Source organism: Leopardus geoffroyi, chromosome X (assembly GCF_018350155.1).
Source record: "Leopardus geoffroyi isolate Oge1 chromosome X, O.geoffroyi_Oge1_pat1.0, whole genome shotgun sequence".
In the NCBI taxonomy this organism is placed as follows: Eukaryota; Metazoa; Chordata; class Mammalia; order Carnivora; family Felidae; genus Leopardus; species Leopardus geoffroyi.
This window is the reverse complement of record NC_059343.1, coordinates 108,166,433-108,182,607: the sequence shown is the minus strand read 5'-3', so window position 1 is coordinate 108,182,607 and position 16,175 is coordinate 108,166,433. Positions and strand designations below refer to the sequence as shown.

At 52.5% G+C, this 16,175-nt stretch overlaps 1 protein-coding gene across 9 annotated transcripts in view; it reads left to right on the top strand.

Annotated features, from left to right (window-relative positions):
* The window catches only part of ELF4 (E74 like ETS transcription factor 4), a 50,672-nt gene extending 38,008 nt beyond the window's left edge, over window positions 1-12,664 (top strand). For 3 of the 9 annotated variants that reach the window (XM_045473069.1, XM_045473067.1, XM_045473068.1), the window contains exons 3-9: window positions 2,422-2,593; window positions 3,027-3,119; window positions 4,472-4,663; window positions 5,966-6,049; window positions 6,126-6,318; window positions 6,921-7,298; window positions 8,176-12,664. In XM_045473069.1, coding sequence (XP_045329025.1) covers window positions 2,422-2,593; window positions 3,027-3,119; window positions 4,472-4,663; window positions 5,966-6,049; window positions 6,126-6,318; window positions 6,921-7,298; window positions 8,176-8,968 — 1,905 coding nt within the window. In that variant the 3' untranslated portion in view covers window positions 8,969-12,664. Of the gene's footprint in view, window positions 1-2,421; window positions 2,594-3,026; window positions 3,120-4,471; window positions 4,679-5,965; window positions 6,050-6,125; window positions 6,319-6,920; window positions 7,299-8,175 lie in introns of all 9 variants that reach the window. The other 6 variants (XM_045473064.1, XM_045473063.1, XM_045473065.1 and 3 more) reach the window with 3 other exon arrangements.
* The last annotated feature ends 3,511 nt before the right edge of the window (window positions 12,665-16,175 follow it).

Genomic DNA, 16,175 nt, shown 5'->3' with positions numbered 1-16,175 from the left:
GCACATTGATCTGTTTAAACCACCCGGTGGGGTTGTTTAATATGACCACCCGAATTTTATAAAGGAAGCCGATGTACAGCAAGATTAGGTACCTTGCCCAAGGTCCCACTGTTACTAAGTAGCTGAGCTTGGTTTCAAACCCAGGAAGTCTGGCTCTAGATCAGGACAATCCAATGGAATTTTTTAAATTTATTTATTTTTGAGAGAGAGACAGAGAGAGCGAGTCAGGGAGGGGCAGAGAGAGAGGGAGAGAGAGAATCCCAAGCAGGCTCCGCACTGTCAGCACAGAGCCCAATGTGGGGCTCGAACTCACAAACCATGAGATCGTGATCTGAGCCAAAACCAAGAGTCAGACGCTTAACCCACTGAGCCACCCAGGTGCCCCTCCAATGGAATTTTTTGAGGTAGTAGAAGTGTTCTGTATTTGCCCTGTCCAGTATGGGGCCACTAATCACATATGGTTATGGAGCACTTGAGCTATGACTAATGCAACTAAAGGACTGAACTTTTTTTCAAGGTGATATTCTTTTTTTTTAATGTTTATTTATTTTTTGAGAGAGAGACAGAGACAGAGATAGAGACAGAGTGCACACAGGAGAGGAGCAGAGGAAGACAGAGGATTCAAACCGAAGTAGGCTCGGTGCTGACAGCAGAGGGTCCAATGCAGGGCTCAAACTCACGAACCCTGTGAGAGCATGACCTGAGCCAAAGTTGAAGTCGGACACTTAACCGACTGAGCCACCCAGGCGCCCCTGAACTTTTACTTTTGAACACATTTTACATTTACATTTAAATAGTCACCCATGGCTAGTAAGTACCATATTGGACAGACGGCTCTCAACTCATGGCCTTCATCCTGACACCCAACTGCCTGCCTCAGTCCGTCCTCTCTGAGATCTGTTGTAATGTGCCTTGGGGCCCCAGCACCCCCCTGAGAGTGCTCTAGCCACGGTGACTGCCCAGTGGCCAAACCCAAAGTCGTTTTATCAATTTTTATTTTTCTGGATCCTTCAGGAACATTAGGCATAACTGAGCATTCTCATTCTTTTTTCATGAAGAAAGAATTAAGTCCCATGAAAATTTGGAAAATACAGAAAATTTGAAAGAAAAGGAAAAGAGTCACCCAAAGTCCTACAATAAAAACATAATTATTATAATTATTCTGGTATAATTCCTTCTACACGTAAGTTTTAATGTTTATTTATTTTTGAGACAGAGACAGAGTGTGAGCAAGAAAGGGGCAGAGAGAGAGGGAGACACAGAATTTGAAGCAGGCTCCAGGTTCTGAGCTATCAGCAAAGAGCCTGATATGGGGCTCGAACTCACAAACTGTGAGATCATGACCTAAGCTGAAGTTGGACCCTTAACGACTGAGCCACCCAGGCGCCCCTATACATAAATTTTAAAAAGACAGTTGCAATCACACTCCTTTTTCATTTAGCTTTGTTTGATTTTAGAACAACTATGTCCTCCAGTGGTCAAATTCTCATCCTGATGATTATAGCCACTCTAAGGGATTTAGCGACCACTCTTTTGAACCCTTGGTCACATATTTTTCACTCCCTGATAGGTATCTCCATGTTAAATATTTCAAAGTACCATATCCAGACACTATTCCCCTTATCTTTCTCCAAAAAACTGTTTCTCTTCCTTCTGGGTCCCCCTTTCAATGAACAGTGTCCTCATGCACCCAACAAATCAAACTGGAAATTGGAACCTTCTCTCCCACCCTAACAGGGACTGGGCCCTAACCTCCTACCTATATAATGCCTCTGTTCTTCTGTCTTCATTGCCAGAGACTGAGCCCTAAGATGTCCACAGTCTGAGCCACTAATCCTGGATACCCAACCCTATGGGCTGAGTCCCTCACCCTTGCCATTGACTAATGCTTTCCCACTGGCCTGAGAATGAGCCTAACCCTTCTCACAGACCAAGCATAACCCTGCCCAAGGATTAACCCAGAACTACAACCAATTAAAATTGCGTGATCTTGGGGGCTCCTGGGTGGCTCAGTTGGTTGAGTGTCCAACTCTTGATTTCAGCTTAAGTCATGATCTCACAGTTCATGGGATCGAGCCCCGTGTTGGGCTCTGCACTGGAAGTGCAGAGCCTGCTTGAGATTCTCTCTCTCTGCTCCTCCCCAGCTCTGTCTCTCTCAAAATAAACATTTAAAAAATTAAAAAAAAAAAAACCTGTTTGCCCTTGATTGAGTGCAGGTGGTACAGAGCTAACCCATCTCTGTTAATCAAGAATGCACTCAAAGCATCACCTAGTGAGGTTGGACCCAGAACAATGTCATCCTACAAAGGACAGCCCTGAGGGCTCCAAGAATTAGGAATTGCAAGACGGGCCAGATTCTGTTGGCAGGGCTTCCTGGTAGAGGCAGGTGAGCCTTAAACCAGATTCCTATCTTGTCCATAGCTGGAAGACCCCTCGGTGTTCCCAGCTGTGATCGTGGAACAGGTACCCTACCCCGAATTACTGCATCTGTACTCAGGACTGGAACTGGACGACGTTCACAATGGTATCATAACAGACGGGACGTTGTGCATGGCACAGGATCAGATCCTGGAGGGCAGTATTTTGCTGGCAGGTTTGTTTCCTTCCTGGGCAGGGAAGATGTGGAAGAGAAAGTGGTTCTGTCTTCAGGGAATCGTAGCCTACAATGGCTCCTAGTGACCTTACGCAGCAAGGGCAAGGCCCGCAAGAGTTGGAAATTAGATGGGGCGGTTAGGACAAGCAAAAGGTAGTACCACTTCATAGAGGAGGAAACCACCTAAATGGATCCGTGATCTCTCAAGATGGAATGGGACGAGGAAGAGTGGAGACCAGCTGAGGTGAGTGTAGAGAAAAGGTGGAGAGTTACAGTAGGTGGCACACCATCCCCTTCCTGCTATCCTTTGGCCTCTTAGCACCATTCTCTGGGCTGGCCCTGATGACTGCTCTATCCCTGCCCTGTGCCCTGAGGGAACTTTTTTTCTGCCCCATGCCCTCCGTCAACCCCACACCATGGAACCTGGAACCAGATGACAATGAAGCAACCTCACAAACCATGTCAACCACTGAAGTCTTACTCAACGTCGAGTCTCCCAATGACATCCTGGATGAGAAGCAGATCTGTAAGTTTGAACCCTGGTGCCTTAACCCAAGGCGACGAAAAATGCCATCGAAAACTACCACATCCACATACAGGATTGCCAGGCACATGTGCATGCCAGCACACATACCCACAGCCACTGCCTCACGTGTAAATGTGCTCTTGAATTGTGGCTGGAACAGAGGGTGCCAGAGGGCACTGTAGGCAAGGAAAAGTTGGCCAAGGTGACTTCCTTTCTCCAATGTTTAAATCATGCTAAAATACTCATAACGTAAAATTGACCACCTTAACCATTTCTCAGCATACAGGTCAGTGGTATGAAGTACATTTGTATTTTGCATTCTCACCACCATCATCTCCAGAACCTCCATCCTGCAAACCTGAAACTCTGTGCCCATTAAACAGTAACTCCTCATTGCCCCTCTCCCCTCAGCCCCTGGCAGCCAGCGCTCTACTTTCTGTCACTATGAATTGCATGACTCTAGGGACCTCACATGAGTGTAGTCACACAGTCATGGTCTTTGAGGACTGGCTTATTTCACTTAACATAATGACCTCAAGGTCTGTCCATGTTATGGCATATGTCAGAATTTCCTTCCTTTTTAAGGGTGACTCTTCGGTCCCCTCTGCTCTCTTGCCCGGCTCCCAGGAAGACTGTGCAGGGTGTGGCTTATTTAGAAATGCGCCAGGCTTGAAATCCCCTCCTCTCTTCCCTGTTCTTGGAGGCTGGCCCCTACCTCCCCAGAAGGCCCCCAAGGTAGGCTCCTCCCCCAGCTCCCCCTCAGGCCTTTGCCTGACTCCTGGACAGGAGGACTCCCAGCCCTAACTGCCCCTTCCCAAGGGGATGCTGAGATCCAGTGGGGGAAAGAAAGCCTGAAGGTGTAAGTTAAGAGTACTAGTATTTCTGTTGACCACCCTGTCACTAATATACACTCAGGCTTCAGCAGGTAATTACCGAATGCCTACATGTACCAGGCACCAGCTTGCTGTGTGACCTTGGACACATGCCCTGCCATCTCTAGATCTCAAGTTTCCTTACCAGGAAAGCAGAGGAGTTGGGCTAATTGATACTTTCCAGTTGTAAAACAAGTGAATGACTAAATCAAGGTGGCCCTTTACCCTGGGTGTCGCCTGGAACTTCCCCACCACCAGCAGTGGCTGCAAATGTGGCAGCCGTGATTGGGACCAGCTCATGCCCACAGCCCTGCAGGTGTTTCCTCTCCTCATGGTGCAAGACACATGAGGCATTTTCAGGTGTATCCTGAATCTGGGGCTGTGGGGAACGGCTCCCACCGCCCTCCCCGGGAGCCCACCATTCTTTTCAGTGCCCTCCCTGCCCCAGGCCACTGGAACTTCAGGCCTCTCTCCTTGCAGTCAGCACCTCCGAAATGCTTCCCGACTCAGACCCTGCTCCAGCTGCCACTCTGCCCAACTACCTGTTTCCTGTCTCTGAGCCTGATGCCCTGAATGGGGCAGGTGACACTGATGACCAGGAGGGACACTGTCTGGAGGAGAAGGTCCCCAAAGAGGAAAGTGCCAAGAAGACTGGAAAATCAAAGAAGAGAAGTAAGAGAGACGGAGGTGGGGGATGGGGAGAAGAAGTGTGTGTGTGTGTGTTCAAGGGGGCGCAGTAGGCAGGGGGCAGGTCAGGGACACCATAAGGGGTGAGTGGGTTGAAGCTCTTAGACACATTAAGAGGACAGCTCTCATGACAGGGGTGGATGAAACGTCCTCCCTTCTGTAAAACCTGGCCTCATCAGTTGGCCTGACATCTCCCATGCCATTGCTGTCGGCCCAGCATATATGTAAACTCTTCCAGAAATGCCAATGATCCCAGATGGGTTGAACCCTCGTCTTGGTGTTTGGACACCATCCTTGGCCTCCTGGCAAGTCCCTGGCCCTCTGGGGGCCTCTGCCTATAAAAGAGGCCTCATCCAGGGGTGCCTGGGTGGCTCCGTCGGTTGGGCATCCGACTTCGGCTCAGGTCATGATCTCACAGTTTGTGAGTTCGAGCCCCCGCGTCAGGCTCTGTGCTGACAGCTTGGAGCCTGGAGCCTGCTCCGGATTCTGTGTCTCCCTCTCTCTCTCTGCACCTCCCCAGCTCATGCTTGCACTCTGTCTCTGTCAAAAATAAACTTAAAAAATTTTTTTTAAATAAATTAAAAAAAAAAAAAAAAGAGGCCTCATCCTGTGTGCTTATCTTCCTTCTCCAAGCTTGTGGTGCTTGGGCCATATGTGGGAGAGGACTTTGGGCTTTCCCAAGCCCCGGTGTTATTGATTTCCTTAGGTAATGACTGGTTGCCACTGCCTTGTCAGCGAGGGAACCAAAGCCTCAGTGTCACACTTACCTGCACAACAGCTGCCCCATTAGGCTGCCTTCTCTCTCTCTCTCTCTTTCTCTCTCTTTTAATGTTTATTTATTTTCAGAGAGAGAGAGAGAGAGCATGAGCAAGGGAGGGGCAGAGAGAGAGAGAATTACAAGTGCAGATGAGATCATGACCTGATCCGAAATCAAGAGTCCGACGCTGAACCAACTGAGCCACCCAGGTGCCCCGAGGCTACCCTTTCATTTCAAACATTAGGCTAGGTGGATTGTGTTCTTCTAAAGGGGACTCATTTGTAACCACTACCGCATTGCAGTCGTGTTCTGATGTACCTTTAGGGCCTGAAAATGAGGGCGGGCCATTGGGCAAGTGCAGGAACCTGAGGGCTGTGGTTATGGAGGGTGATCGTGGGCCTCTGGTCTTGTTGACCCGGCTCTTCCTTGTCTGCCTTGGCACCCTACTCGAGGAGCTCCGGGTCCTCCCTCTCGGGAGTCCACTTGCCGTCTCGTCTCTGCCTCATCCTCCTCCCTGCTTCCCCTCACAGTCCGGAAGACCAAGGGCAACCGCAGTACCTCACCAGTCACTGACCCCAGCATTCCCATTCGGAAGAAATCTAAGGATGGCAAAGGTGCGGCTGGGAGTCAGGTGAGGTGGGAGGGGGACTGGAGGGCCTAGGCCGCCCCTCATCACGTGCCCTTCTGCAGGCAGCACCATCTATCTGTGGGAGTTCCTCCTCGCACTGCTGCAAGACAGGAACACCTGCCCCAAGTACATCAAGTGGACCCAGCGAGAGAAAGGCATCTTCAAGCTGGTGGACTCCAAAGCCGTGTCCAAGCTGTGGGGGAAGCAGAAAAATAAGCCCGACATGAACTATGAGACAATGGGGCGGGCGCTAAGGTAGGAGCTGCTGGGGCACCGAGTCCCTGCCTGGGGGTAGGGGTGGGGGGTTACCGAACTCTTCTCCTTGTCCAAGACGTCCCTCCTGCCTTAGGATCTCCCAGCTCTCCCACGTGCTTGCCCTAAGCCTGTTCCCGGACCCCTGGGAGGAACAGCCCCCTCCCTCGTGTATCTCTGTCCTGGCTTTTTCTCTTTTTATAACAGAAGAGCCCTTAAGGACCCCGCATCCCCAGGAAGGGCCTTCTGCCAGCCAGAGACCCAGGGAGACAGGCCCAAGTTACCCACCGTTGACCTTTCAGGCCGGGGGACAGCTGAGCTTCCCAACGTCCATCCCCTCCCATCCTTTACTCACCCCTTGTCCTTAGCCCCAAAGCAGGGCAAGGCTAACATTTAGAACCCCTTTTCATGGCCCTTTGTGTCCTCAGGGGGAGATCTCAGGAATTTCATAAAAGCCTTCCAAGTCCAAGAGTTGGCCTTGGCTGGGCTCCCTTGCCCTGGGCTCCCATCTGGCTGCCTGGCTGCTACCTTCCTCCTGCCGGACCTGCCCTGGAGGGTGGCGTGTCCCGGCCTAACTCCCCACATCCCCGGCCCTCGTCCCCCAGATACTACTACCAAAGAGGCATCCTTGCCAAAGTGGAAGGGCAGAGGCTGGTGTACCAGTTTAAGGAGATGCCCAAGGACCTGGTGGTGATCGAAGACGAGGATGAGAGAAGTGAAGTCACGGCGGCCTCCCCTCGGGCCTCCACTCCCTGCACCTCCTCCGCCAGCACCACCAGGCGAGCCAGCTCCAGGGTCTCGGCTAGAGCTGCTCCCCAGGGCAAGGCAGGCCCTTCCTGGGAAAAGCCAAAGGTTCAGAGCGTTGGCTTACAGCCGTCTGCAAATTTGGAAGTGGGACTGTGTGCAGATGAGGAGATCCCCACTACCTCCGCCGTGCTCATCCCTCCCCCGGAGAGCCAGGCCAAATTCCCCAAAGCCATGAGGTAAGGGCCCCGGAGTCATTACAGGTCTTCTACTAGGACCGTGTTTGGGGAGAGTGTTCAACTTCTGGCGGAGTTCTGCTGTGTCTCCAGTCTCACGGGACACTCCCAGAATCCCTGGGAAGCCAGTACGGCACCTGTTGGTCAAGAGGGGAAAAGTGACTTGCCCAAGGTCGCACGCTAAAATAATGGCAATGCCAGCACTTGACCTGGGCAGCTTCTGTCACCAGCTGGGGCTGTTCTGGTTATTTCAGAGTGCTCCCCAAGTAGCCACCAGGTACCTCCACATCTGGGCCCATCTCCCCAAGCCTCCTCCATTCCAGAAAAGAGACAATGGAGGATGGTACAGAGACACCCATTCTGCTTCCCTCAGGCCCTCCAGGGCCACCTGGAAAGCTCTCGCTACTTCTTGTCCATGCTCAGCGCCTCCACATTTTCCCTGAGAAGCCTGGGCTTTGAGTTATGTGTATGTTACTCTCACTACACTGGCGTGGATAAGGTATTCTCCTGAGGAGGGAAGGCAATAGAGCGGAGTGGTGAGCAACATGAGCTTGGGGGTCAGAAAGCCTAGATGTGGGTCCCTGTGACTCGCTGTGTGGTCTAAGGCAAGTTACATAACCTCTCCGTGCTTCCGTTTCCTCAAGCTGTAAAATCACATTATTAATCTTATTCAATTTGTGGGTTGTTTGGGAGATTGAGTGAAATACCACACGCCAGGCATGTAGAATGGTTCCTGACCTATACTAAGTACTCAGTAGGTGTTGGCTGGTACAACAGCAAAGAAACCACACCTTCAGCTCTGTTCCTCCTGTGCCCTGCTCCCTAGCCAGTTGGGAGATGCCTTCTGCCTTAACCAAATCTGTTTTCTGTTTCTTCTCAGTACTTCTTCAGTGCCCAGCAACATCCACCTAGGAGTGGCCCCTGTGGGGTCAGGCTCGGCCCTGACCCTGCAGACAATCCCACTGACCACAGTGCTGACCAACGGGCCTCCTGCCAGTACTACTGCTTCAACCCAGCTTGTTCTCCAGAGTGTTCCGCCTGCTTCGACCTTCAAGGACACCTTCACTTTGCAGGCTTCCTTCCCCCTGAACACCAGTTTCCAAGAAAGTCACGTGGCAGCACCAGGGGCTCCGCTGATTCTTAGTGGTCTCCCACAACTTCTGGCTGGGGCCAACCGTCCGACCAATCCAGCGCCATCCTCCGTCACAGGGGCTGGAGCAGCAGGGCCCAGCTCTCAGGCCCCTGGGACTGTCATCGCTGCCTTCATCAGGACTTCCGGTGCCACAGCAGCCCCTGGGGTCAAGGAGGGGCCACTGAGGCCCTCCTCATATGTGCAGGGCATGGTGACTGGGGCCCCCATGGAGGGGCTGCTGGTTCCTGAAGAGACCCTGAGGGAGCTCCTGAGGGATCGGGCTCACCTTCAGCCACTTCCAACCCAGGTGGTTTCAAGGGGTTCCCTTCCGGGGAACCAGACTTTCTCTTCTCCCAGCTGCCCCACTGTTGGGCTGACCCCAGTGGCTGAACTTGAGCTCTCCTCAGGCTCAGGGTCCCTGTTTATGGCTGAGCCTAATGTGACCACATCTGGGAGCCTGCTTGCCAGATCCCCAACCCCAGCCCCCTTTTCCCCATTCAACCCCACTTCGCTTATAAAGATGGAGCCCCATGACATATAAATGAAGGGGGTCGGGGGAGGTGTGTCCCAACAGGCAAAGTTGAACAGCATTTTTATATGGACTTCCTATAGCAGAGACTGAAACAACACACCTGCCCTTTTCGGTGGGATGTCAATACACCAGATCCCCTGTCCCCGACCCCTGCCCGGTGTCACCACGGCCAAGCCATGCCCAGTTTGAGCATCCGTGGCGTCAGACCGTGGCCTTCAAGAGCACTAGGGGATATGCTCTTGTCAGGGTAATGGGCTGACTTGGTGATGGAGCGAAAACCTCCTGAGAAGTTTGTGGCCAGGGCTGAGGCAGGGGCTCTGGGGGAAGAGTCCTGTCGTGGGGCTATATTTCACCGTCTATGTTCCCTCCACAGGGAATTTCCTATCCCGTATGTGAATATCTCTGTATGTATTTGTGTGTACTTGTGGGTCTGTATCTCTGTTTCTTTGGGGAGGATGGGCGTGTAGCTGTGAGGTCTTCAAGGGTGTGTGTGTCTTTGCGGGTCAGCTGCAGAGATGGGGAGTGTTTTTTAAAAGAAAGCATTCTCTAGTGCCCTCTGTACAAACCGAGATTCAGTTGCTCTGAGGCTGTGGGGTACATGCTGGATCCCCCAAATTGAGAGAGATGTCACAGAGCTGGAGCAGGTCCAGGGTACGAGGGTTTCAGTGGGCACGTGTGCTGGGGAAGACGCGGTTAGAAGGGCCAAGGTCAGACCCAGATAGAAAGTCCCCAGGCAGGGGCTGAATTAATTGAATGTTTGTGCCGAGGGTGTGGACTCCCTCTTGATGAGTGTCATCCCGATACCTCCCTGCTGTCAGGCATTGCTGGGACAGCTGTGTCGCAGTGCATGCTGGCTCTGCCTCCGTCCTCACCCGTGTGTGCCTGCTGCTCAGCGTGCCTTCTACTCACCTTGTAGGCTTGCCAACCCACTCGCCCCCACAATGGCTATCACAGTCCTCGAGTGGACTGTTGACACTCATCGCCAACTTTCAGTTGCACCTGGCCCTGATTCCTCCTGCAGCAAGAAGACAGGAGCCAGCAGATGTGAGCCCCCATGGCACTTCTCCCATCTCTACATGGTTCCTTGCTTCCCTCTTTCTTCTTTCTGAGGAAGTTTCAACTGATCCTCTATTAGGTCAAACCCTTGGCCTAACTCCTCCTTCCCCTTTGAATTAGCTTGCCTCTCTCCTGCGAAAATTGGGGGGCAAGGCTAAGAGTTAAAACACGTTGACAGCCTCAGAAACAATGATATGATCTGGTGAATTTGGTTAATGTGAATCAGTGCCTCAGGACCTTTTCTGTGTCCGCAGTATAAAACCATCCATTAGACCTAACTACCTCCCCAGGTTGTTCTCTCTCTCCTTCTGGTCACTGCCAAGCCTCCTATCATTCTCTCCCACTCTCTTCTTGTGCTTCCCCCTTCTCTCCCTGGAAAGGAAACATATATGGATGTGCAGATGTATTTATTACACATCTCCAACACTCGGCATTAAAATGCCTTTTTCTAATATAATCAGTTTATTATGACAAATTCCCAATGATGGAAAGTGAAACATCCCAAGAAAGAGTCACCTTTCAAACAAAATTTGCACAAAGTCGCTGCATGGATTAGGGGTGGCCCTGCCCCCGCCCCAAATCCATAGAACTCATCATCTGAAGGTCACTGATACCCTCATGGTGACATGAAGTGTCTTCTTCACAGTTCTCAGTCCCTGTGAGCCCTCATGGCTCGTGACACTACTTTCTTCCCCCTCCTGCAGTAGCCGGGTTCTTGGGCTACCCTCTGTACCTGTGCTGGCCCCACATCTGCCACTTTAAATGTGGGTGCCCACCAAGGGTCTCAGCCGCTCTCCTGGCTCTGCCTTGGCTCTTTGGGGATGGGGTTGAAATTGAGAGAGTCAGCCCCCACTTTTCTCCTCAGCTCCTGCTTGCATTTCCAGCAGCCTGCTGGACATTTCCATCCAGATGCCTGTCATGCCTCAAACACAGCCCTTCTATCAAAAATGGATTTGAAAGTCTTCACACACACACACGCACACATACGCACACACACACACAACCTTTCCTTCCCCCAAAACAAAAAGCTGTCATGACTTGCCTATTTCTGTGAAAGGTGCCACCATTTTCCTGACCTTCTAAGCTTGACATTTCAGAGCCATCTGACGGCTGCCTTCATTTGACCCTAACCCTCCCCCATCTCTTGAAGTCCAGGCCGTTTGCCATGTCTCCGAAATCTAACCTTTCTTCCACATTCTCAGAGCCTCCAGCCTAGCTCAGACTTACTGGACTATATCCCTTTCCCGACACACCAACACACCGCAGTGTGACCCATCCCCCTCTCTGATCTGCCTGCTGGGGCACCAGTCCTGTTCTTTCTCTGCTAAAAAGCCTTCAATGGCTCTTCATTGCCTATAGGTAGGGGTGATACTCAAAATACTTTAGCCTCCCATCTGTTCTGGCAGCCGGGCATTAACTCTTAATTTGCTGAACCACAAAGCAGTCCAGGGGTCCTGGAGGAGAGGGGAGGGAACATTTGAGGACTCAGGGCAGTAATTCCAAAAGGAAGGTACCAAGTCCTTGGACCTTCTGGCAAAGGCCCTTCACCATCAAGCCCCAACTGACTTCCCTAGTCATCTCTCACATTGCTTCCCTGACCCCCGGGGTCCTGCTCCAAACAGGGATCCCCTGGCCTTTGAGTTTGCCTCTGTTTGAAGTCTCCCACCTCTGCGATTTTGCTTTACTTGGTTCTGCTCAACCAGGATGCTCCTCCCACCCTGTTAGTACCAATTAAATCGTATCCATCCTTTAAGACTCTGTTCACGGAAGCTGCCTCCCCAGACCAGACTACCCCTGAGTTCTTCATTTGAAATTCGCACCAATTGCCACTCTTGGCAACTGCTCATGAATAGCGACATCTCCTCTGTTATAATCACAAACTGTTACTTAAATCTTCAATGACCTGGGCCTATTTAGTCTCCCCACTTAGTGTGCCACCTTTCGAGGGGCGGGGGGCTGTACCACCCACAGAGCGGGGCAAGCTATGAACCATCTAGTGAGCATCAGTGAACCCACTGAGCTGCTGAGAGATGGGGATGAAAGTCTGAGGCTGGTGACCTCTGACCTCCCCTCTGCACAGGCACTCACCCTAGGTGCTCCACTGCCCAGGGCCGGCCCTCTCTGGCTCAGTGCCCTCATGATGCCCCCACTCCCACCCCCCAGCCTTATCACCCAAGAGTTGTTACTACTTTGAACACCCCTGCCCCTAAAGAAACTTCCCTGTCCAGTTTCTTTCCTAATTCAAAGTGTTAAAGTAGCTAATCTGGTCAACTAACCTGTGCTGATCTAGTTATGGGAGAAGGCCGGAGGAGACCCTCAGGAGACTGGTTCATTTTTGCCAGAGTCATGTGGCAACAACATCCTTGCCTTTGCGAAGACGGTGTAATGGGGTCAGGAGACCCGCTCCTCACCCCCTAGCAGCTGATGTATCCCTCCTTCTTCTGGGCTCCCGCAGCACTTTGTGTATACCTCTTACTGTAGCACTTAGCACATGGTAGCTCCTTAGCTATGTGTTTATGTATGTTGCCCCTCTAATAGACTGTGAGCTCCTCAAGGACAGGGACTGTGTGTTAGTCACTGATGTATCCCCAGCGCCTAGCACAGTGCCTGGCACACAGTAGGTGCTCAATAAATGTTTATTGAAAGAAACAATGAGTCATGTTTCTAATCATGGGGATTTCAGCCATATACTGTAGCAGGCAAAAGGGGGAGGGGAAGGACAACCCATACTTGGGGGCTCTCACAGCTTTTTGGCCCCTCATATGACTGCAGGCAGCTGCTTCCTTGCCCAGGTCTACCTGCCCCCCTCCTAACAGGGTCCAGAGGAGCCTGAGGCTGCTTCTAGCTGTGCCTTACTGTCACCAGGAGCCACTGGGGACTCCTGAACTCCCCACCCCTTTGCCCTGCCTTTTTCAGCTTCAGCACTGGTTCCTCACCTCTGGCTGGAAAGGAGTGGCAGAAAGGTCAGGACCCATGGAAAGGGCGAGGCAAGAAGTTATTCTTACCATCATAGGTTTTTCTGACTCCATATTTGTTTTTATTTGAGAGAGAAAGAGATACAGAGAGCAGGGGAGGGGCGGGGGGGGGAGAGACAGAGAGACAGAGAGAGAGAGAGAATCTTAAGAATCCATGCTGAGCATGAAGCCTGGAGCCGGGCTAGATCCCACACCCTGGGATCACGACTTGCCCCAAAATCAAGACTCAGATGCTCAACGGACTGAGCCCCCAGGCGTCCTCAGTAATGTATTTTTATTATTTTATTTTATTTTTAAAGTTTTAAAAATGTTTTTTAATTTATTTTTGACAGAGAGAGAGGGACAGAGACAGAGACAGAGCATGAGCAGGGGAGGGGCAGATAGAGACGGAAACACAGAAGCCGAAGCAGGCTCCAGGCTCTGGACAGTCAGCACAGAGCCCCACGGGGCGGGGCTCGAACTCAGAACCGGGAGATCATGACCTGAGCCGAAGTCGGCCGCTTAACTGACTGAGCCATCCAGGCGCCCCTGTTTTTATTTTTAAAGTTTATTTTGAGAGAGAGAGAAAAAGAGAGAAAAAAGTGCGGGAGGGGCAAGGGGAGAGATAATCACAAGCAGGCTCTGTACTGTCAGTACGTAGCCTGAGGCGGGGCTCGAACCCACGCACCACAAGAGCATGACCTGAGCCACCCAGGCGTTCCCCCCATAACGTATTTTTAAAGAGGTCTCTGCTTCCAAAGCTGCTGGACTCGAGGTGAGTGAGCTCAACTCCCTCCCACCGCTCGCTCCCAGGGCTGAGAAGCCAAGACGATCTCAGCCTTCCAGAGTCTCAGCCCCTGGCGTGCCGGATGTGGGGACCAACGTCCAGTAGGTGGAGCTCTCGAGCTGGCGATGGCGTGCTGAGGACCTGGGAGAGCCCGGGAAGGGGGAGGCGGCCAGGGTGGGGCCGGCGCCCTCCCGTCCCTCTGTCCTGACTCTGAGCCCCCAACTGTCCCTGAGCGGCTCCGGGCCCCACCAAGGCCTTCCATGGCTCGGGAACTTAGAATTCCCCCCTGCACTCCACCCCTCTACTTTCCGGGGAGAATTTAGCGGTGGCCTGAATGCCCTCTCCCCATTGGCCTGTCGCGCCCTGGCCCCACCCCCCCCCCCGGCCCCCCTCACCCAGCCTCCCGGACCAGCAGGTGAGCATGCGGCGGACCCGGCCCCGCGCGCGGGCCGCCGCTCTTCCCCGGCTTAGGGAGGGAGCCTCCGCCTCCGCTCTTCGCCGCTGGGGCGTCCGGCCTGGCCCGCCTCCCCACCGCGGCCTGCCTATAGCTGCACGTCCACGAGGCGCCGCTTTCCACCTTGAAATCGGAGAGCTATCGAGGCGCCCGCGGCATCCGTTTGCCTGCGGAGGGCCCCGGACCGCCCGCTGTGGTGTGAACCTGGGCTCCCGCAGGGCCGGTGCCGGGCCGGGGAGGCGTCCGCACCCAGCTGCCCGACGCTGCGGCGCACTAGCTCCCCTCGCGGTGTAAACCCGGAGTCTAGGGGAACACGTGGAGTCCTGGGCTGCCCATTGCGGGGTCCAGGAGGCCCGAGCTCGGCACCTCCCCATGGCAGCTAAGCAGGCTGCCCTTGGGGCAGACCCCATTCTCCCTAAAACACACACACACACACACACACACACACACACGTCTTGGCAGGCTGGACACAATAAAACACTCAACAAGCTTCCCTGTTAAAGGTTAGAATGTGGAAGGGGCAGTTTACTGCCCAAGTGGCCCCCCCTCCGACCCAAATAGGGATGCGCGGATAGCGGATGGCCCTTTCTCCGGAAATACGGAGACTTGAACAGGGCCTCCCTTTAACCCTGCACCCCAAAGAGGAACATTCTGGTAAAACCATCATTAACTGTTGGCCCACGACACGTAAGAGGAACTAACTTCAGCAAACAGCCGTGTTTACTCAGTATGGTTCTCTTCCTTCGTGGGTAAATTGAGCCCTATTTGGCAGACGGAGCGATGAAGAGTCAGAAAGATTAGGTTCTCACCCAAGGTCAGCCTAGGTGGCAAGTGGTGGAGCTGGCTCCTTCCCCTAGGCCGCACTGGAAGGATTAGATCACCCCAATCTTGGGGCGCCTGGGTGGCGCAGTCGGTTAAGCGTCCGACTTCAGCCAGGTCACGATCTCGCGGTCCGGGAGTTCGAGCCCCGCGTCAGGCTCTGGGCTGATGGCTCAGAGCCTGGAGCCTGTTTCCGATTCTGTGTCTCCCTCTCTCTCTGCCCCTCCCCCGTTCATGCTCTGTCTCTCTCTGTCCCAAAAATAAATAAACGTTGAAAAAAAAAATTTATAAAAAAAAAAATAAAAAAAAAAAAATAAATAAAAAAAAAAAAAGATCACCCCAATCTGGAGCAGGGATGCAGGCTTCATATCACAACCCATACCTCCTGCCTTGGTCTTCCCACTCTGGCTGAAGGGCAGTGAGCCCTATCTGGCAAAGGTGTGTGGAAAGGAGCCCAAAGGCAAGAGAACAAGGAACTTTTTGGTTTTGCTTTTAACTTGCCTCCTTTCTGCAGGGAAATAAAGGGGTGTGTGCACCCACACACCCAAACCCAGAAGCGCAGGGATGTCCATGGCTCCCCAAAGGACCCTCACCTATTTATTTGGGGTCATTCTTTTTTTTTTTTTTAATAAAGTTTACTTATTTATTTTGAGAGAGAGAGTGTGTGGCAGGGACAGAGAAAGAGGGAGAGAGACAGAATCCCAAGCAGGTTCTGCACTGTGAGTGCAGAGCCCCATGTGAGGCTCCAACTCACCAACCATGAGATAATGACCTGAGCTGAAGTCAGACGCCATCAGAGCCACCCAGGCGCCCTCTCTTTGGAGTCATTCTGACTCTACCCATGGCATCTCCCTCCTGCCTTCAACAGAAATTCTTATAGTACCCTCACCACTCTCCCTTCCTGCTTTCACCTGAATCTCAAGCGATTACCTTTCTTTCTCTGTGGCCCACCTCCAACACATTTTTACCATTAATACGAAAAAAAAAAAAAACCCTCTATCACTACCCAGTTTAAAGTTTTCCCGTGGTTCCCATCATCTAGGGCAAAAGTCCAAGCCGTGCCCGTTGGCATGCCTGGCAGGACTCCTGCCCCCTCCTTCCCCATCTGTCCCTTCCAGCTGCAGTGACACTGAAGTGGCTTATAGT